The sequence below is a fragment of the Sus scrofa genome, chromosome 10 (genome assembly GCF_054392235.1).
Source record: "Sus scrofa isolate SSC_HxYL_T2T_F1_AM1 chromosome 10, Sscrofa_HxYL_maternal_Yorkshire_Landrace_v2.0, whole genome shotgun sequence".
Classification (NCBI taxonomy): Eukaryota; Metazoa; Chordata; class Mammalia; order Artiodactyla; family Suidae; genus Sus; species Sus scrofa.
Genome location: NC_139392.1, coordinates 53,711,503 through 53,734,578, shown reverse-complemented (window position 1 = coordinate 53,734,578; position 23,076 = coordinate 53,711,503). Strand labels below are relative to the sequence as shown.

General features: G+C 42.9%; 1 protein-coding gene across 39 annotated transcripts in view; it reads left to right on the top strand.

Annotated features, from left to right (window-relative positions):
• The window catches only part of AOPEP (aminopeptidase O (putative)), a 396,587-nt gene that overhangs the window by 302,369 nt on the left and 71,142 nt on the right, over nucleotides 1-23,076 (top strand). For all 39 annotated transcript variants that reach the window (XR_014817672.1, XR_014817669.1, XR_014817663.1 and 36 more), the window contains 2 exons: nucleotides 11,545-11,607; nucleotides 12,008-12,082. Coding sequence is in view for 23 of the 39 variants with exons in the window: in XM_084979736.1 (XP_084835862.1) it covers nucleotides 11,545-11,607; nucleotides 12,008-12,082 (138 nt within the window). In the remaining 16 variants the exon portion in view is untranslated. The remainder of the gene's footprint in view (nucleotides 1-11,544; nucleotides 11,608-12,007; nucleotides 12,083-23,076) is intronic.

The window sequence follows — 23,076 nt, the reverse complement described above, 5'->3', positions numbered from 1 at the left end:
TGGCTCTGGTCACTGCTGTGGCACGGGTTCAGTCCCTGGCCTGGGAACTTCTGCATGCTGCAGACATGGCCAGAAAATGATAAAATAAAATACAACACAAATTAATATATCTAGAAAACAAAAACAGATACACAGATATGGAGCACAGACTTATGGTTGCTGGGAACGGAGGCCCGGGGGATGTGGGAAGTATTGGGAGTTTGGAATTAGCGGAAGATGGATAAATGACAAGGTCCTGCTGTATATAACACAGGGAATTATATTCAATATCCTGTGATAAGCCATAATGGAAAACAATATAAAAAAGAATATATATATATAAAACTGAGGCATTTGGTGTACAGCAAAAATTAATACAACATTGCTAATCAACTCCGATAAAAAAATTTTTTTAAGTACTCAAATAGAAGGCAAAGCTAAAATGGACCATAATATTTAAACTGTAAACTGAAACCCATAATTTAAAAACCAATCAAATTATCAGAAGATTGTTCAGTTTAAGAGACTCTAGCATACCTAATATTAATGTGAATATAAATTAGCTGGGTGGATTCTTCAGTTCTGCATATTAGGAGATGTTTATGATGAGTCTAATAAAGCTCTAATGTTCTTTGTAGTTCTTTTCCATCTCATACTACTGAGTACAAAAGCTGTGTTGTGTGCAGAATGGCCGGGTTTATCCCTACTAGAAAGAAGTTATGTTTGGTATCTAAAGAACAATGAGAGTTTGCTGCTTGGCTGGTCAATGCTGGATCAAGTTCACATTTCCCGGCTCCTACTCTCCCACCTACACATGCAGGGGGTGGAAGCAGAGCAAAGGAAGGGAGGACAGACCCTTTTTTCACAGGGAGAGAGAGAGAGAGATATGTGAGTTGGGGCTTTCCTAATATGGACACAGCTGGGCCTGTGTAGCACTAAACGCTGATTTAAGCCGCTGCTGGAAGAAACATCCTACAAAAAGTAAAGAGATTAGCAGCCAATTAATTCTGGCTTTCCCATTGTTTTTCTGGAACATCTCTTATATGGATCTAAATGTTTGGTGAACAAAAATTCTGGAAAATACCGTTTTCTGGAGTTCCTATTGTGGCTCAGCAGAAACGAACCCAACTAGTATCCGTGAGGATGTGGGTTCAACCCCTGGGCTCGCTCAGTGGGTTAAGGATCCATGACTTTAGCATAGGTTACAGATGCTGCTCGGATATGGCTTTGCTGTGGCTGTGATATAGGTGGCACAGGAGGCAGGGATCCAGTGTTGCTGGGGCTGTGGTGTAAGCCGGCAGCTGCAGCTTCCACTTAACCCCTAACCCAGGAACTTCCCTATGCCACAGGTGTGGCCCTCAAAAAAAAAAAAAAAAAAAAGACAAAAGAAAAGAAAAAAAGAAAATAGCTTTTCTCATACATTATTAATATTTGGGAAGCCCCCCACCCCAGTTGTGATGGATCTTACTCTCCTTACTCCGTGCGCACGCTCACGCTCACACATGTGTACATGCAATCCTACTTCTTAATACAGATAGAATGATTTAAACCCATTCCTCTTGTTTGCAAATTCTAACTTCACTGAGTTTCTTTGGGAGGCCATATGATAGGCCACAGAGTCAGAGTGCCTGGACTTTTAAAAATAGGCACGTTGGAAAAAGAAATAGTCATGCCAAAGGCCACAGACTCTGGTGAGCACGGAGATGCCATGTGTGCACAACTTATAGATACCACACCCACCCCATTTTAGGGACTAATCAAAGGCATCTAGATGTGCTTGTTTGCTTTTCAAGCCAGTGAAATATTAACATATATGTTTGTGTTTTAAATTAGTAACTATCTTGTTTGGCATCTTGCCAGGGTAGGTCCTTATAGCATCAGGCATCAATGTCGTGTGTCTTTCCCTTTCTTTCTTTCTTTCTTTTTTTCTTTCTTTCTTTCTTTCTTTCTTTCTTTCTTTCTTTCTTTCTGTCTTTGTGTCTGTCTTTCTGTCTTTCTATCTGTCTTTCTGTCTTTCTATCTTTCTGTCTTTTTAGGGCCCCACCTGCGACATATGGAGGTTCCCAGGCTAGGGATTGAATCGGAGCTATAGCTGCCAGCCTACACCACAGCCACAGCAACACAGGATCCAAGATGCATCTGCGACCTACACCACAGCTCATGGCAATGCCAGATCCTTAACTCACTGAGCGAGGACAGAAGTTGAACCCGAGTCCTCATAGATCCTAGCTGAGGATCTGAGCAATGACGGGAACTCCTTAGCGGGTCTTTTCTAAACAAGGATGCCTGTTTGGTTAAAGCATGGTGCCCAAGGCCTAAAGAGGTCTTCCCGGGTTGTTTCCTGCATGGAAAGGTAGCTTTTACACTCAGCAAAGGGTCTTTTCTGTTGGTACCCAGTGTTCTCTAATCCCAGCCAGAAATCTTCCAAATGCAAAATGTTTGCTTCCCAGGAATGGGTGGCAGACATCAACATAATTAGAACATTGTTCCTGGGGGATGAATGGGAGATACCACCTTAAATGTACAGAATTCCAGGTCAGCACTAAAATCAGGGTCCCTGGGGAGTTCCCGGTGTAGTTCAGTAGAAACACATCTGACTAGTAACCATGAGGTTGCGGGTTCGATGCCTGGCCTCACTCAGTGGGTTAAGGATCCAGCGTTGACGTGGGCTGTGGTGTGGATTGCAGATGCAGCTTGGATCCCACGTGGCTGTGGCTGTGGCTGTGGTGTAGGCTGGCAGCTGTAGCTCTGATTCCATCCTTAGCCTGGGAACCTCCATATGCTGCAGGTGTGGCCCTAAAAAGCAAATAATAATAATAAAAATAAAATAAAATAAAATAAATAAATAAAATCAAAGTCCCTGAAGACAAGGATCTATGCTCTTTTTAGTCAGGGTCCATAATCATATTAACCAGGAACCTGAAAAACTAAAATGTCAAATATCCATCCATTCTTGCTTTCCTTCTGGGTAGTATTGAGATCTTCCAATTCCACTCCCACTCTTTTTCAATTCGTGTGTGTGTGTGTGTGTGTGTGTGTGTGTGTGTGTGTGTGTGTGTGTGTGTTTGACTAATCTTGCCCAGAAGTTTCTCCCTAAGAGTAAGCTCTAGGAAATGCTACCCTGGGTCAGCCTGCCAGCCCATCCTGTCCAACTTTGTATCTGCCGTCTGCCCAGAGAGACTTATTGTATGGAACACAATAGGTGGCTGTCCTCTGTGGCACCGACCTTGAAATTCAGATGACTCCCAAACACCTGGCGTTTCTTCATAGCAACCTATTAGAGATGGATCATCATTAAAATGATCCAAACCAGTGGTTCTCAACACTGGCTGCACACTGGAATCCCTGGTGGGGGAAGGGGGCTTGTAAAGTGACTAGAGCCTGGGGCCCCCTTTCGGATGTGAATCTAAGTGGCCTGGAGTGCCTCCTGGGCGTGAGGATTTGTAAACGCCTGGGGGCTGGCACCCACTGATCCCAAGCCACCCCTATATCATTTAATGTTTCACCTATAAAACTCTTTCAGGTCATAGTTTGCAAGAGTGTTAAATGCCTGTAAAGAATTGCAGTCATACAGGTATCGAGGAGGGATATGCTAATATCTGTTTTCTCAAATATCTGTTCTAGGAATTTGCGCTGTGGCCCAGTAGGTTAGGGATCTGACTGCAGTGACTCAAGTTGCTGCAGAGGCACGGGTTCAATCCCTGGCCCAGCACAGTGCCTTAAAGGATCTGGCCCTGCAGCTCAGATTCCATCCCTGGCCCAGGGAACTTCCATATGCCATGGGTGCAGCCCTTTAAAAAAAAAAGTCTAGGAGTTCCCATTGTGGCTCAGTGGTCAATGAATCCGACTAGGAACCACAAGGTTGCAGGTTCGATCCCTGGCCTCGCTCAGTGGGTTAAGCCTTGAGCTGTGGTGTAGGTTGCAGACGTGGCTCGGATCCCGAGTTGCTGTGGCTCTGGCATAGGCTGGTGGCTATAGCTCCGATTAGACCCCTAGCCTGGGAACCTCCATGTGCTGTGGGAGCGGCCCTAGAAAAGGTAAAAAGACAAAAAAAAAAAAAAAAAAGTTTATTCCAATAGACTTTTATAGTATAGGATTGTCTTTTACAGGCTGTGTTTTAATCTCAGGTTGGTTTGATCCACATAATAAGCAGATATTTTAAAGTGAGACAGTTCGGGTAGATGTTCCCTAAGCTCCCGTGCTGGAGTGGAAAGAACACTGCCTTTCCACCCAGGTCTAAGGGCCACACGATCTGCACTACTAAAAGTGGAATTCCTGTTGTGGATCAGAGGGTTAAGAACCTGACATAGTGTCCATGAGGACGTGGGTTCAATCCCTGGCCTCTCTCAGGTTAAGGATCCGGCGTTGCTGTGGGCGGTGGTGTAGGTTGCAGGTGAGGCTCAAATCTGGCGTCACTGTGGCTGTGGAGGCCGGCGGCTACAGCTGCGATTTGACCCCTAGCCTGGGAACCCCCCTATGCCTCGGGTGCAGCCTAAAAAAAAAAAGAAAAAAAAGGTACTGTACTTCTGTGAGACGCAGTCTCTTCATCCTGAAGATGGGACAATATGAGAAACAACCACAACAGTCTGTAGGTGGAAGCGTTTTGGAAACTGTTCAGTCCGGTGCAAAACTGGCCACTCTGCTTCTTTCTACCAATTCTGAGATCCTGTGATCTCGGATACATATAGACTTTCACCCCCTCCTCCTTTGTCTTCAGCTCACTCCCCTCCAGCTTCTAGTGATGTTGTGATGCCTCTTAGTTCCAAGAGTCTAGACGTTTTGATAAATAACAACTGCCTCCTCAAGGAAGCACATCCCATGTGTCATTTGATCTTCGCAACTCTCTGAGAAAGAGGCTTAAAGAGGTCATATAGCTAATATGTGGCAGAGCCTGGATTCAAACCCAGACAGGCTGTCTGCATGCTCCTTAGACCATGCCGCCTTCCCGCCTGGTCACACTAGTCACCCGAGGACAGGCATGGTGTCTTATTCATCTTTGTGTTCACAAAGTCACATTCTTTGTTTTGTAGCAGACAAACGAAATATGTTCGTTAAGCGAATAACCTGTCTGCATGTCCGATTTATATTCTGCCTCTTGCAATCTGAGGCCATTTCTTTTGGTTTTGATATCCAAAGTGATAAAATCCTTGGTTGGTTAACAATTGTATATTAGTCCTCTGTGATGTTTGTATAGGTTTGTATTGGGGGGGGGGTGTTTTTTTAGCAGTTCTGTTCCTCAAATTTTACAAGTTGGATATAATCTTACCTTCTGTACGTCACTTCCAGGTGTGGTTAATGGAGAGAAATACTAGAGTCATGAATTTTTTTTTTCAGCAAAAAAGAAAAAGAAAATCAAAGAAAGAAAAAAATACACCCAGAATATTTTTTTAATTTATTTATACTCCTCCTTGTCCAAAACAGAGTTAAGGAAATGCTTCAAAAGCAAGATGTAGCATGATAAAGGGAAATTAAAATAAGAAAGCTAGAGCAATGTGAAATAATGTTAGGAAAATAAGATGGGGCCTGGAATTAAATTAGCATACAATATGTACCCCCGGAAGTTCCTGTGCCCAGCCTAAAGTAGGGTTACAGAGCTTTCTAGAAGAAGGAAAAGGGATCAATTTGCAGTGTTCGTGAGGTAAAACAAACCAGTTACCTGCGTCCAGCTATTCCTGATGCTGATGTTAGGGAGGAGTTTTTCCTGTGGGTCCTCACAGAAAATCACTGTTTAATGTAATAAACAACCCTCTGTAGCCATCCTGACGGTAAACACTAGCATGGATTTTATGGGCTGTTTTTTTATCGGGCACCTCAATAAAGGTTGATGGCTGCTTCCCAGAACATAATGCGATAAAAGGAATTCCACAGAGCACCAGTAAGATAGTCCATGCCAGCTGTGTGGTGATCTGCCCTGACCCAAGAACATCTCAGACCATCCAGGGTAGGCGTTTGGGGATCAGCAAACTCTGTGAACTTCCTGACAGTTAGTGTGTGTGGTTGGGGATGGGGCTGTGCGCTTTGGTGTATTTTTCTTTTTTTTTTTTTTCTTTTTTTTTTAGGGCCACACCCATGGCATATGGGAGTTCCCAAGCTAGGGGCCGTACTGGAGCTGCAGCTGCAGGCCTATGCCACAGCCACAGCCACGCCCAATTCTTAACACACTGAGCGAGGCCAGGGATCAAATCCGCATCCACATGGACATTAGTCCATTCTTAACCCTCTGAGCCACCACGGGAACTCCCCCTTGGTGTATTTTACTTTAGGGAGCCAATAGCTCATGGCTGATGCTTCATCGGGTTCTCAGAGGGTGTCTACAGAGGGAAAAACCTCAGCATGCTCCCTCAGGCAAGCTCTGTAAAAGTTTTTAAGCAAAAGTGAGTTCAGGGGTCTGCTTATTAAGGGGAAGAGATTCCGTTAGCCACGTCACAGCAAAGCAAGCGTGGGATGGATTTCCTTTTTTGAAAACTATGCTTTAATGTATAAAGACTTCCACTGAGAGGTCCATTTGGCAGGGCCAAAATCCTCTTCAGAAAGAAATTAGCCATTCATTCGCACCCAGAGACAAAATGGCCCATTTTACGTTATTGTTTTCCTCAAGTCAAAAAGTCAAATAAAAACATATCATAAAGAAATGTTACCTTTTAAGAGGAGTTCCCATTGTGGCGCAGCAGAATCGAATCTGACTAGGAACCATGAGGTTATGGGTTCGATCCCTGGCCTTGCTCAGTGGGTTAAGGATCCGGCGTTGCCGTGAGCTGTGGTGTAGGTCACAGACGCGGCTCTGATCTGGTGTTGCTGTGGCTGTGGTGTAGGCTGGCAGCTGAGGCTCCGATTCAACCCCTAGCCTGGGAAATTCCATATGCCGCAGGTGCGACCCTAAAAAGCCAAAAAAAAAAAAAAAGAAAAAGAAAAAAGAAAAGAAATTTACCTTTTAAAATGATCGAAGAAAATTTAAAGACATAAACATTTGATGACTGTGCCCCTCACCCTTCCTTGTTATTATTTGCAGCTTAATCGACCTTGATTTTATTTCCAGACATGAGTAGACTCTTGCCTTTTCATTTACACTGAGTGTATGTTGGCTGCAGAGCCCTTCTGAAACCACTCAAAGCTTCTGGACCTTTCTACCTTGTTTGTTATTAAGTCTTTTGACTGAATTTTTTTTTTTTTTTTTTTTTTTTTTGTCTTTTGTCTTTTTAGGGCTGCACTCTCGGCATATGAAAGTTCCCAGGCTAGGGATCTAATCGGAGCTGTAGCCGCCGGCCTATACCACAGCCACAGCAATGCCAGATCTGAACCCAGTCTGAGACCTACACCACAGCTCATGACAATGCCGGATCCTTAACCCACTGAGCGAGGCCAGGCATCGAACCTGTGTCCTCATGGATGCTAGTCGGGTTCATTAACCACTGAGCCACAACAGAACTCCATCTTTTGTCTTCTTATAGTGGGCGGTTTTCCCTCCGCTGTGCCCAAGAGAATGTAATTTGCCCTCTGAGGCTGTTGCGTCTGATTAAAGGGCTCCTCTCATCCACCCTCTCGGCCTTCTGGTTGCCTAGGAAGGCGTGCCGCTGCTTCTCGTTTCTCTGGACTGGACCTCCTCGCAAAGCGGCAGCACACATCCATGTTACCAATCTGAAATTGGTATCACGCTCGTTTTCCAGTGAAAGGAGTCATTTCCTCTCGACTCCAAAAAGAAGAAAACAAAAAAAGGTCTTCTCTCCAAAAGTGATCTCCAGCCCCTGGGTTAAGTAATGTGTTTATTTTAAAGCAATGGCATTTTCCTCAGCTTCTGAAATTGTCTGCAGCCATTATAAACTGCTTTGACAAGAGGGTTTCTTAAAACAATTTCCTTTCAAAACCTGCATCTCTACTCGATGAGGCATTTTTAAAGATATCATTCAAATAGAAAACATCTGTTTTTAAAAGATAGCTTTAAAGGTCTTTCACCACATTCTCAAAGGTACTCATTATTCATCCCCAAGTACAGAATTCCAATTTTTAAAAAGTGGCCTTCCTCAAGTCTCCAGATGCTGGGTTGAGGAAGGGGGTCTTCCTCCCTTCTTGAGGAAGACCCCCTGCCTTCACTGGGGTCCGCTGATGACGAAAATTAGGTTTAGGTAGACAAAAGGAGAAATGTGTTGAGGTGATATTGAACATGATTCAAAGGAATCATTCTTTCCAGTGTCATGAACTATGTTCATATTTCATTCTAGATTAAATTTAGCTCCTACCACCTTTTTGGAATACATGTTTCATGATTAATATATGAGGGAATTAGGGACTTTATTTTTCCATTTCTTTTTTTTTTTTTTAAGTCCATTTTGGACGTACCCAGGCCATGTAACCAGGGTACCATGGTCTCTCTTTTTAAAAAATGCACAATTCTATGCTCTTGACAAATTAAGGTGTTTTAGTGGAGAAACAAACAGGAGTTAATTAGAAAGAGCTTCATTTTAAGATCTCCTCCCCATGACATTTCATGGGTCATTCATTCAGTCATCTGTTCCTTTATCTTTCTATGCACCTACTTAACACACTTATTGGGCATCTCCTATGTGCCAGGCAGCAGTGTTTTTAGTGACCAGACAAAAGTCAGGAACAGAGGAGAGAGGACCTGTTATTTCCTGGACCTTAAAGTCCAGTAGAGACATGGGCATTCAATAAATTGATTTAAAAAATAGTTATAATAGACCTGTGCAACACAAGAGTGAACCTTAATGTAAACGATGAACTTGAGTTAATAATGTATCAAATATTGGTTCATTAATTGTAACCAACGTCTCACACCAAGCAAAATATTAATAATAAAGGAAGCCATGGGTTATATTACATCAGGGAATTCTGTGCTATCTGCACTAATTTTTCCAAAAGTTAAAAATCTCTTAAAAATAAAAAAATTAAATCTCTATAAAAGATCATTACTTTAAAGGAAATAAGTAGGATGCTATGATTAGAAAGAATAGTGAGGTGACATAATTTGGATGGGGGAGTGAGGAAAGACCTTTCTGGAGAAGTCTTAGGCCCAGAACTAGAGACCAGGTAGGTGCCAGCCAGGCAAAGAAGAGAAGGAAAGGCATTCTCAATGTAGTAAAGTGATAGCATTTGAACTACCTTTGTAAATACCTTTCTGGTTTCTTTGTGGAGGGTGAATTGTGGGGGTAAGGGTGATGATGAGGCACAAGAAGACAAAGGAGACAAGTTAATAGGCACCGCAGCTTTTGCTACCCACTCAGAGTCCTAGATGAGCAGAGTGATGGTAGGATGTTTTCTTTGCTCAGCTAGTGCCAGAAACCATTGGGTTCTCTGTGAACTGGGGGGGTAGGAAGAAAGGAGCCTGTCAATGGGCAGCAAGATGGTGTCCCCAGGTCTCCAGTTCCTAAGATCTTTCCACGGGCTCGCTCAATGGGATTTATAGAATGAGGAAGTGTGTGTGTGTGTGTGTGTGTCTGTGTGTGTGTGTGTGTGTGTGTGTATTTGAGACCACAACCAGAAGAAAATTATAAGGGGGGAAAGCCTTTAAGTACTAACTACCCAGCTGTAACAGCAGATCTTCATAGTACTCTGTTTGAGGTTTAATTAGCAATAGTTGTCTTTCTTCTTGCCGCTGAATTGTTGGATTGGTTTTTGTTCCTTCTAAGACTACACGCTTTTCAATTGTGGCTTAATCAACAACGACGACACTTAGGAAAGGTCCATTTAGACACTGTACATCAACATTGAACTGTTTGTATCAGGTTCTTAGGGATAGTGAATTTCCAAGGAAAAAATTTCTAGTTGGGTAAAGGGAAATGTCATTCAGTGATAAGATTTCTATTGCTTCTGGAACTGTTATTAGTAGCATGGAAGCTTAAATAGTTCAAAGTTTTATTTCCATTTAAAAATGATAAAAAGCTTGGTGATTCCATAATCCATCATTTGTAACTTTTACCTGCCTGTACGTATTCGCATTTGAGACTTGCAAGCCATTATCCATTTTTAGGCATTTCTCTTACAGTAGAAAAATTGTATGTGATGGTTTGTACGTTATGTATAGAAAGACTCCATAACACTTTGAAAAATCTTTAGCAAATGAGCATGCAATTCATAGCACTTAGCTAATAATGGTTAATACGCTGATTTAACTCTCCATAGGTTTTTCGGTAGTCTGGGAGAAACAAAGTCAGAAATCTCCCATTTAAGTAGCCCTTTTGTTTGTTTTAGGAAATAGAAGTGCATCATCAGTATAATTTTAAGTAGTCCAGTTATGAATATGGGATGAAGGGATAAAATAAAGTTCTTCACTCTGATGTCTCTATTAAGAAACTCCCCTTTGTGTAAAATACTCCACGGCAAAGTTGCTTCTATTTAAAGTAGTGAGTTTGATCTTGGCTTTGATCTGAAGCTTTTGATCTTGAAAGAAGGATGAAGTAGCAATAAAGAGAGGGCAAGACAGATTTTCTTTAAAGAAATGCGATAAAGTTAAAGGAATGGTCAAGATCAGCAAACACGAGTGCGACCCGACTCTTCTCCCCAAGCACTCACCCCCCAGGCTGGTTCAGCCAACTTCTGATGAAGAAGGAAAGTCTTTTGGGGGTCGCGGAAAAAATTGAGGGTATCGCACACTTTTATAAACTGAGTGGAAACTTTCCCCTCTATTTAGGAAGACATTGTCTCCTTTTTAAATTCTACAAGCGGCTTGGGGGGGTCCACCGAATGGACGAGAGCGGCGCCAGCAGCGCTTAGCCAGAGCGCATTAGCTCCCGAGACTCGCTGAAGGAGCTCGGCGTTTGCCTTTTACGCGCTCCGAGCTTCTCCGCGGGGAGGTCACCTGCCACCGCCCCGGAGGCCGGAGGGGCCATTGAAAAACGTGTACTTAATGGCGTCTGATCCATTCCCGGAGAAAACTCCATTAGGAAAGTTCCTTTCCCTGCGTGATGGCCATCTGGACACTTAGGTTTCTGACCCGAAGAGAGAGTTCAGGTTGGCCGCAGGGGTGCGGGCGCTTCTCCCGCTCAGCCCTTTTTCCTGCCAGCGGACAGCACTTTTACTCCCACCGCGGCCAAGAAACCTTTTCGCGGACACCCGAGCAGCCCGCAGGGGTTGGGGGTGGAAAGGTAAGCGTGCGCGCCCGGGGTCGGTCCGCGCGTGGGAGGGCGCAGGAGCGCGGGCGCTGGCCGGACGCGGGGAGAAGAAAAAAGATGTTTGCAAGGAGAACAATAAAAGAGCCGGCGCGCCGGCGGGGGCGGGGGCGGAGGCGACCTGCCGGGAGGGCGGTGCGGCCGCCTATACCTTTAAGGCAGGCCCCGCCCCCGCCCCAGCGCCCGCCCGCCGCCCGCGCCGCCGCCCCGGCCCCGCGCCGCCCGCCGCCCGCGCTGCGCCTTAGGTGTTGCGGGCCTCGAGCGCCCGCCGCTCTCCGCCGGGCGGGCCGGGCGGACGGCCCTGGGCGCGGACTCCAGCGCCCGGCTCCCACCCTCACCTCCCGCGGGCGAGGTACGGGGGCGGCGCGCCGAGTTGGTGGGGCACTGGGGAGGGAGGCTGGGGCGGCTCCCGGGGTAAACTTGACTCTGTCCCCTTCCCCCGCAGCCGCTGCAGAGGGAGCGCCAGGCCGGGGAGGAGTGCGGGCTCGCTCGGCAAGTGAGCGCAGAGGTGAGTGCGGGCGGCGTGGTCCCGGCGCTCTCCTCCCTCCCGGGGCAGTGGGTCCCGCATTGCATCCCTGTCGCGGAGCCCTCGGTTGGCGGCGACGCGCGACATTGGTGGGTAAGATGGCCCTTGTTCCGGGGCTCTGGCGCGCACCGGCGCGGGGGCGGCCAAGCGGGCCCGTGACTGCGGGAGCGGCCGGGGCGAAGGTCACGGCCTGGGCTCCCCGCAGACCGAGGGCCCTCTGCGCGGAGGCGGCCTCGGGAGCCCCGAAAGGTGCCTGCAGCCTCCCCAGGTGAAGCGGAGGACGGCTGCGTCGCGAGGCCGTCGATCGTTTCTTTCTCACGCTAAGGGGCGGCTCTCAGGACCCGTCCTGCATTTAAAATGCCCTATGGTTTTCGAACTTCAGGTCGAGAAATGGGTTCGAGTGAACCGGAGACCCCGAAAACGGAAACGAAGGGAGACCGAAGAAGTGTTTGCAAAGGTAGGGGCTCCCCAAAGAGCACAGGATGGAGTTCTTGATCACTCTCCCCGCCTGCCCCAGAGCACTTGGTTACAACAATAGAATTCCACCCCCCCCCCGCCGCCTTTTTTTCAAATTTTAGTTAAATTTACAGTAAGCCTTAGATTTACGTGGATAGTTCTATAGACATACTGGTTGCTAATCCTAGCGATTATCAACACACTATGTACTCAGGAAGTGAGAATGATCCGGAATGGAGATTTCTTTCATGCTCATTAAATAGAGCATTAGAGTATAAGTGAGTTTCATTATTATATTAGACCAGTAGTATTTGTGGAATTATATATATATCTCAGAGAGGGGGTGTTCTGAAGAAATCGCCCACAGTATCAGGTTTCTCTGTTGGGTTGTAATATACACAATACCTCACTCATTCATTTAGACTTTTAGAGTCATCTCATAAGTGGAGAGGGAAGGCCAAAGAAGTATATTACTTTTGAAACACTGGGAGGGATTTTATATACTAAAGCAAATGAGAAATTTGCTTTTCTAAATTTAGAATTTCAGTATGCTGCTTTGCAGAAGTTTGGACCACCCCTTGTCTCCTGAAATGGTATTAAGTTAAAACTTGATTTGTCATTGTCATAAATATTAGGAAATAAGGTAAGTAGTCTGTTGTTTCCTGAGTGATCCGTTGGAAACTCTTAAAAATGAATAACGTTTTTACAAATGTTACAGCAGGTCTGATTTTTGTGGCTCGTGATTTAATCATTTTACTGTTTTTCGCCTCTTGAAAGCACCAAGGGATTAAAATAGCGGTGTGTTGTTTTTCTGCTGCTAGAACGTATGATGAATCACTTCTGATTCTGAAGCCAAATTCTTGCTGATAGCATTGCTGCCAACTTCTGGGATGTGTTGCCTTAGTATGGGCATTGCAGCGTCTGAGAATGTGCACAAAGCACATCCTAACGAAGGTGATACCACAGTTTCAGAGTGCGTTTAAGGATACCAAGGGCAGCTTCTGAGAGAATGGGAAAAAGTAATGGCCTAGGTGGCTCGTCATTTGTAAGGAGACATCCAATGTGTGAAAAGCCTTTCCCTTTTTAAACAAAGAGTCCTACATGTCACTCCGGTTAAACAGTAATAGAAAAAGTTGTCATTCTGAACGGGCTCGAGTGTTCCCGACCGTATCTCAGCGTGCTGTGGTAGGTTGTATTTGTTTAACTTTCATGGTCTAGGTGTTTTTAAAAATGTTTGCGAGGTGATAGATGAGACCAGAAAATATCTGAAAAAGGAAAAAGAATCACAGCTTGTTTAGTATTTAAAATTTTTTTTTCTGAGCCGTTATTTTTTTAATGCAAAAAAATAAGATGACCCAAGCATACCACGTATCATGCCTAAAAGAAGGGGAAGTCCTTGTCTTTGTGGATTACCAGGTACCATCACTACCAGAACTTGAAGTAAGCATGTCTGTGACACCCACGCCCTGACCAGGGCCTCCTGAGACGGAGAAGGGTAGGTATGGACTGAGGATTTTGCCTTCTAGGAAAACTGGAGTTCTTCACTGAGCCTTTTGTCCTTGAGAGAGGCTGTTGTGTTAGAGCTTTACGGTGAGGATGCACTTTTAAATTTCCTCCGAAACTGGCAGCAGTAGTTTTAGAGAGGCCATGAAAACGAAGTAGGTTGAGAACAGCATCGGGGGATGAAGCTTAAAGCTCACTAGCGTGGAGGCGGGGAGGGCAAAAAGATGGGGCATTTCAAAATTGTCCCAGAGTGTTAATTATCAGTGTCTCCAATCTCTCCTCCTGCTTCTGCCCAGCAGCTGAGCCCACCCCCCCCCACCCGTGTGGCGTCTGCCATGCCTAGGAGAGGGGTTGGCGCTCACTGAGGCAAAACATGCGACCGCGTTTTCAAGAGCAGGGAGAAAGGGGGTGTGATCAGCGGCCAAGGGCATTAGAACAAGTTCTGAAAGCACAGAAGCTGTCAGGCAGCTGGTAGCTGAGGTGTGTCCTCTGCCCGAGTGGCATGTCTCTTCCAAAATGCAGATCGAATTCTGTGGTAATGAGACTTCAGACCTCGGTCATTTGTTGACCTTTTGCTGGGGTTTGAAACTGTTATTCGAAGGAATCTGGATAGTTAACTTACTGTTGGCTTTAGCAAGTATGTTTTTTTTCTTCTTAATGTTTGCCATGCCACAAGTAGGAGCCAAGTCGTCAATTTCTCCTTTTTCATGCATCCACTGATTTTCTGCAACATTAAAGTAAAAGTGTGCTATTTTCTGCCTTGATTCATTTTATGGAACTGCAAAATGAGAAGATGAGTTTTAGTTGTTTCTGGTAGGTGGTACATTTTCAATCTAGCCATTGCTTTTATTTGTGTCATTTGTCATCTTTGCCCCTGTCTCTCATCCCTCTGCCCTTTCTTCCATCCCCCAAGTCTCTGTTTGCATCTTCAGGCCTCAAACAGGATTCAGCCCAGATGGGCAAACTTGGAGGATAACTAGTCTGAATTTAGCTGTGCTGGGCTCATGACATTTTTCCTCTGATTTTTACCGACCCGTGGAAAGCAGTCTTCTGACCTGCCCGAGGAAAGAAAACAGAGCATTGGGGCAAGGCCAGGGTCTGGAGACGGGCATTAAGTGAAGAATTAAATGTTAAAGAATGGAATAATGCAGGAATCAGTATTGACCCCCTCTTAAAACCCCGAAGGCACTAAGTGGGAGGCAGAGTCAGGTGTAACTTCAAATACTAGTTGAGTTTTTCAGTGAACTCAGGAGAAGCAAAACAAACTTATCCTGGGCTCAGCTGTGGGTTAAAAACGAGTAAGGAAATAAAGTCAACTGAGGGAGTGCGAGGTACCCCCCCCAGAAAAGTGCTTTCAGATGCTCTCCTGGCTTTTCCTGGCCTGTACTGCTGTGTCGTGTCATTCCCACCCACCAGCTCTGTTGTCTTTCTATGCCGTCTTACAGGTTTTTGTTTCTTGTCTTTCTGAAGGTGCAGCATCCTTTCCGCTGCATCTTGTCCTCTCTTCGGTGACATTTATCTCCGCTTTATGTCGTAGTGCTCTTTCCACTGGTATAACTGAGTCCCTTTATATTGTTTCTTGTTTTTCTTCATTTTAAATTACAAAACTCAGAACTTTTTTTTTTTTTTCTTGTGGTCCTCAGATATTTTTCTCCTTACATTCTGATATTCTTCCTTTTTCACTATTTTGGTTCCTTTAGTTGAATAATCTGTGCACAGAAAGGCTATACAAAGAACAGTTTGGGTAAATGGATCAGCCTGCTCCTTAAGGGGAGGGTTAAAGAATGGTGATTGCGACACTGAATCGTACAATGTGTGTTTTTAAAAATAATGTTAACAGATTCTAATAAATGGCTCTTGGTTTTGGCAAAACACTTTTTTTTTCTGCTTTTATCTGTGAGCGATTCAAAGATAAATACAAATTATTCATCACCTTCAAAGATTAAGGGCTAATATAATGTCTTTATAAATATATATGTGTAAAATAATAGTTTTTGATAAATCTTTTATCAGTATTCTAAGGGTTAGGATATATCGTAGAACAATAATTTATGACATCATGTATTTGAAGAAAACATCTGAATGTATTCTGATTTCTTTAGAGGAAGAAAGTTCTAATTTTCATATTCAGAACAGAAGCCACACCCTTTTTACTCTATGCACAGCTGATAATATAGAGATAATATAGAGAGAACAAATTTTAAAATCGTTATTTCTGGTCATCAGTAAGTATATATTATGATGTCGGAAGTATTCATTGGCATATTTTCAAAACATTGAAAATTCAGTGGCGCCAACATTTGCTGTTATTATTAACAAGCCACCCTTCACGTGTGTTCATTTGTTTCCAGGCGAGTAATCTTGGCAAACGTGAGACTGGCCTCTGCAACTATTAGTCATAAGAAACGCTAGCTACACATGGTTTCCAACAAAAGCCTCCCCCCCCCCCGTTTTTTGTCTTTTTAGGGCCGAACCCACAGCATATGGAGGTTCCCAGGCTAGGGGTCGAATCAGAGCTATAGCTGCCAGCCTAGCCACAGCCACAGCAATGGCAGATCCGAGCCACGTCTGCAACCTACACCACAGCTCACAGTAATGCTGGATCTTTAACCTACTGATCAAGGCCAGGGATCGAACCTGTGTCCTTTTGGATGCTAGTCAGATTTGTTTCCGCTGAGACCCAACGGGAACTCCAAAAGCACCCTTTAAGGTTACCTGAATTGTTCTTTTCTGCCAGCAGTTGGAAAAAATAACACCCTTGAGCATAAAACTTTACCTAAAATGTGGTGAAATTTTCCTTGAAACATGGAGTGAACCATAAAAATCGAGGAAGATGGTTGTGAAAATGCGGATTTGTAATATTTATTGGCCATGTTAGTGGGAGCCAAATGATGAAAGTCTATTCTCTGATTCTTTGAGGGAAAAAAGCTAGAACTATTTTCTTGGTGATAATATCCTTCCTAAATTCTGGAGCATTCTCACTCTGCTTTTATGTCATTTTTTCTTTTCACACACTTGATTATGAACTGAAATCAATAATAACTTTGGTAGGAGTAATAATTCACAGGAGATTTTTGAAACCCAACTTGGTTTATGCATTTTTGCCATATTTATGGCTCCTTGAAAAAGCTCACACAGTCTAAGAGAATGTTTTTATTACACTTCTAATATTGAAATATTCAACATGATAAAAAGGTAGGTACACATTTGAAATCAACTGTTTAATAAAGTGCTTTACTGCTATTTGTCTTTGGTGACAAAGGTCTGTTTTCTATTTGGTTTATGATTTCTGGAAAACAATAGTCAAGACTCATAAAAATTATCTGGTTCTTTCTGGGATCTGTAGCAGCAGAGGCAGCTGTGTTAGGCTTGACTGCAGAGCTGTCAGGATCCAAAGCTTGGCAAAATGGCCCAAGAGGAATTTAGGGAGTGCTGAACCCCGGGGTCCCTTCCCTTTATAGGAACTACCCGCATTTAGCAAAAAGAGTAGGTGCAGGCAGCCCCTGTTAGGCAACTGAGGCAGCATTCGTGCTGAGTGTTTCCTAGGCATTTTGGTGCCCTTTCCTCTTTTCGAAAGTGCCTTTGCCCTGTGAGAATTCATAACTAGTCTACATTTATATAGCTGTAGTCTTTGACAATAGCTTCATTGATACTTGATCTCCATAGAAAAGCTTTATGGATTCTAATGAGTCACAGCTCTTGAGGCACCAGCCGCCTTCCCTATCAGTGAGTGGCTTTGTGTCCTGTGTTGTACTGATTGTGCCTTTGGATGACAACTTACTTGAGTGATGGGGGGAGGCAGCGTAATTTATTAAAAATAATTACAAAGAAACCAAACAAAAGGGGTAATTACAGTGCCGTTAATATGCAATTCCTTATTTTATTGCTGAAATATTTGAAATTCAGTCTTTTATGTGGGGCTCCCTTTTTTAATACATTTTCTGTTCCCAGGTCTCAGGTTAGATCTGGTTTCATCAGATCTTGGCTTTTCTTTGCTTGCTTGCTTGCTTTTTTTTTTTTTTCTCTTAGCCGGACCAAGGAAGAATTGCTGATAAAGTGGTTTTTTGGTAGCCTCAGGAAAGAAGTCTGATGTGTATGATTTTACACTATTAAATTTTCATCTATTTTGTAGATGTATTTTTTTTTTAAGCCTGCAGTTTAAACAAAAAAATGAGAATTCTGAGTATACTGAAATTCCCATTTTCAATTGGCATAATGGGGAAAATTTAAAGTACAGTCACCCACTTACCCTCACGTACTTTGTTCACATATTTTAAAAAGAATCTGAATGGAACTATTAATATAATTATAGCTGACACTTGTCATGTGTCAAGCTCTGTTCTAAGTGCTTTACATGTATCAGCTCAGGTAAATGTACCATTAAGGTAGTGTCACAAAATAGCAATATGATATGAGGGTGTTGCAGACTGTGTCGAACGCTTCTTTGTGACAGTAGGCGAGTTAGAAGCACATCGAATAATTGCTGCAGAAAAGAATGCTTTGGGCAAGATTTAAAAATTCTTTTTAACCCAGGCTATCGACAGTCCTAGACCACCAACATAAAGCGTACATTTCTAAATGAGGAAAATCCCCTCCAGCATATATTTTGAAAACACTTGAAAGTGTGCAGATAATTACACTATTGTTGATTTTAGCAGATTTGATGCCAGCAGCCATCAACTCTTACGTGCCGTGAGAGAGGAAAGCCATTTTAATATAAAACATAAGAGTTTGGCTGGAAAAGGAGGGCGGGCGGAGAAAAATTTCGTGACTTTGAGTTACTTTTATAGGAAGCATTGGTTGCATTCCTGTTACAGAATGCTTTACTTGGCAGTCATTCTCATCTCAGGCATTTTAATGAGCTGCTGTTTGGTGCCTGGTATCATATGGCACTAATAAGATGCATTATTTTAGTAGCACCTACTGGTGTCAGTGAGTTTAGGGCCTATCGCTGTTTCCATTAATCTTCTTTTAGGGGGCCGGCACTAGCATGTATCTTTAAGTCTGGCCAACATGTTTTCATTCATATTTCTGGGTCTCTGCACAAAAGAAAAATGACACTCAAGTCTGGCATCTCCAGCACTTAAAAAAGCACCCGATCACCTGCAGCCGTAATAGATAATTGTTGAATGAATCCCACAAGTGGCCCCTTTCCATAAAGTCATACCTGGCTATTGCATTAAAAAAAGTCATGTCTAGGTTTTTATTTTGTTCTTCAATGACAGAGATTTTCATTAAAGCGCATTTGGTAGAGCTTTCCCGGCTTCGTGGTGGGTCATCTTTTTCATCTCTTCTGTAAAGAGAGCTCAGAGCCAGGAAGACTGACACTTGCTCCAACTCTGCCACCTAATTATGTGCTGCTTGCGTTTGTTGCTTGACTTTTGCTTTCATCTGAAACTCTTTATTTAATAGACCAGTTAAACTCATTTATATTAATTATAAAATTAATATTTACAGTTTTATGATACATTTTTTCTTTCGTGCATTTTTTTTGTATTTAGGAAGGCTTGTGTTTTTTGGTCTAATGGTTACTTTGACATAATAGCATATTTTGGCTGCTTGTCCACTTTTTTTTTTTTTTGCTCTTGTGTATTGACTTCCTGCTGTGAGTAAGAGCAAAATTAGATATTAACCTTTTCTTGCCCCTCCCCTCTTTATCTTCCATCCTGTGCCTTGAAGTGTTATCTTTCAACGCCTAGATAAATACCTGTTAATACAATCAACACGTGAATGGTATTTTTCATAGACTCTTCCCATCCTCCCTCCCCTTTTTGGTGGTTGTACTGTATCCACAATGTCAGAGCATATAGCTGTTACATATTATACTGTGTCCTTTATAAAATCACTGAGCTTTAATTCTGTAAGTAAATCTATCTTTAATGCTCACCATCCACCCTTATATTGGTCTTCAGTCATTTTGGTCTTTTGAAGCTAGTTCTGTAGTGGATTTCTCAGGAAGAGCTTGGGGCAACAATATTTCCCGAGTTCGTGTATGTTCAGAAGTTTGTGCTTTTTATACGCCAAGATCAGTTCAACTAGACATAAAATCCTTGGCTCATGTTTTCTTTATTTAACTCTCTTAAACATGTTACTCCATTTCATTGTCTTGCATAAAGTCTGATGCTGGTCTAATTTCTCCGCCTTAGAGTAACCTTAGAGTAACCATCTCTCCTAGATGCCCAGATTTTCTTCTTGAAATTCCAAACTTTTTTTTTTTAGTAAATTTAATTGTTGGGTCCATTTTCCCAGTTGGCACTTGCTTTTGTGGTTTATTTTCTTCATTTGTAAAATGACAATAATGATTGCTTTTTTTACCTACTCAGAGAATATATTTGAAGACCAAATGAGACACTATATATAGAGTGCTTTCAATTTATTTTACTTTCTTTGTACTCTTTAAAGTCCCTTGTTGTCAGGAACTTTAAAATTTAGAGTACTTCAGGAGTTCCCATTGTGGCGCAGCGGAAATGAATCTGATGAGGAACCGTGAGGTTTCGTGTTCGATTCCTGGCCTTGCTCGGTGGGTTGGAGATCTGGGGTTGCCGTGAGCTGTGGTGTAGGCCGGCGGCTATAGCTCTGATTCGACCCCTAGCCTGGGAACCTCCCAATGCTTCGAGTGTAGCCGTAAAAAACAAACAAACAAATTTAGAGTACTTCATTTTATAGGCAATTGGACTTGAGTTGGCTTTTATTTATGAAACGTCTAAAGCAGATACTAATGAAATCTTTTGTCTATATTCTGGGAGCAAATAAACTCACCCAGACCCACTCGGGGAGAACTGCTGGCCTAAAAGCTCTGGTGATTTTTGCAAGTATCTCATTTAGAAAACGCCATCTCCATTGTACCCTTCTCACCCTCTTGCCTGTCATATGTTAGTTTCCCACACAAAACTTTGGGTTTATGTGATTTCAGTTTATATGTGCCTAAAACAATACACAGGAGAAAAAAAAAATTAAAGGACTCTTTGTTTCCTATAATGAGGAGAGTTGAAAACTTAAATCTGTCTAATCAGCCAACATGTTTTCTTGGATTTGTTGTATATAAGACCCTGTGCAAGAAGCTGCTGCAAAATACCAAAGAAACAGGAGATGTCATTTTTGGCCACTGGAGATAAAACACACAACATATCAAAGATCACTTACACAACAGCATGTGATAAATAAATCTAAACCAGTATAGCACAAACTAAGGACATGAGTATATGATGCATTTTACCTGAGGCTACCCGGGACTAAAGTTTCCATGCCTGGGTCTTGTTTTGATAAAGCAACCCTTTTACACATGCAGGCTGGAAGTTATGGTGGGAAATTGGGTAATCGAGTTAACTGAATCCATTTTAATGCTTTTACCTGATTTGTAAGCACAGATAGGGGTTTGATTGACATCCATATAAATAGTGTTAGTGTCTTTATTTGAATATGTGATTTTTAAAAAATAAATTCATCCATGTTTTGCAAGTAAGGCTGGAACCCATCATAGAAATTCTGCTGACACTCATGAACCAGAAAGATTTGGAAACCCAAGGCTAGAAATGTAATACTGTCTATGAGTCTGTGTATAATGCATTCCTTATTAAATTCTATATTTATTTAAACAATGTATTGATTCCATTGCATTTCCGCAACATACAAAACCCTGAGTAAGGCGAAGAGAGACACATGGAAAACAGTCCTCCGAAAGTTTACAGTTGAGATGTAGAAAACGAGAAAGAAAAAACAATTGAATCAAACCCTGGTTACCAGAGGTACATTAGGTATGCAGACAGAGCAGTTTGGATCTCATAAAGAAAGGACATCCTATCATTTGGGGCCCTTTATTATTCACGGGCCTTGTCCAGACTAATAGGATACAAATATGTGTCCCAGTTCGTTTAACTTTTGTTACTTTGTAGAGTTGAGGACAGCATAATTTCTGTTCTCAAAATTCAGATTGTCTTCCTGAGAACATACTGAAAACTGAAATCTGTAGTTGACCTGCGAGCAACTTGGAGGTTGGTCCAGGTGTAACTCACAGGCAGCCCTCCATACTGAGGTTTCTCCCCATCCTTGGCTTCAGCCTACTGTGGATCATGTCATACTATAGTCTTGACTGCTGAGAACTGTCCCCTGCGAGAGGACCCCGGGCACATTTTCACATTGTTCAGGGCTCAGCTCCATTTCTTTTTGGCTCACTTATGGGCAGTCAAAGTCCTGCAGCACTTTTAGGCTGTCTCTCAACTTGAAGATGTAAAATTTTCAATCTAGTTCTCTCTCTCTCTCTCTCTCTTTTTTTCTCCTCATTTTGTTTGCCTCTTTCTGTTTGGGCATTTTCCTTCCTAATGAATGTTTGGTTTCAAGACAAAATGCGAAATGAGAATGTTTTGAGAGTTAGGGGTGATGACTTCAAGTTCCAGAGCTTTTCAGAGTTTCCCCCTCTTGTGATTTTTGGATCTCTGGTGTTCCATTATTCAAAAAGTAGCCCACGTGGTTTTAGAACCACAGATGACCTCTTTTTTTTTTTTTTTCATGGTATTTTAAAAAATAGTTCTATGCCCTTTCATTTTTTTGATGATGAGAACAAATGGACTTGTCAGGGGGGCCCCAGAAATGGCATTAAGTATATATCCAGATCATTGGTCATTTTATGTATCTTTCTGTAAATCAAATGTGCATTGGTTTTTCAGAATGTTAAAATTTAGATCATATGTAAGTGAAGATTCACGTTTATATATATGAAAGCAAGACAACAAACATTTGCCAGTTAACATCAAGGAAACCATGTAAAGTGGGGGAAATAAATGGTCTCAGAATATGTTTCCCCTTTTCTGGCACTTTCATGGAAAAGGCAGCAGTGGTCAGTTTTTTGGGTGTTTTTTGGGGTTTTTTTTTTTTTTTTTTTTTTTTTGTTTGTTTTTTTTTGCCTTTTCTAGCGCCGCACCCGCAGCCTATGGAGGTTCCCAGGCTAGGGGTCTAATGGGAGCTGTAGCCACCGGCCTGCGCCAGAGCCACAGCAATGCCAGATCTGAGCCGCGTCTGCGACCTACACCGAAGCTCACGGCAACGCTGAATCCTTAATCCACTGAGCGAGGCCAGGGATCGAACCCCCAACCTCATGGTTCCTAGTCGGATTCGTTAACCACTGCCTCATGATGGGAACTCCAGCAGTGGTCAGTTTATGTGGCCTCATTATAACTGAAAGTTTAATGCTTATGCAATTAATTTTCTGTGGTGATTTTCATTCAGTGTCCGAGAAACATCTGTGATACCCACGAAGGGCATGAGATGTTAATGATGAACCACAGAAAGAATCCAGAAGAAAAACAGAGCAGACCTCTGGGCTCTGTTCGTATGCAATCTGGTTTCTCATCTTTTCTCCTTACCTATCACGCATATGAGCTTTAGTTTTAAGTATTGAAGCCACACTTTTATGTTCATTCCTGACAGTAAAGGTAAAGGATGCTGAGTGCTCCCGTAGGCAACAGAAGAGAGTGACTGTCATTCTCTCTCAACAGC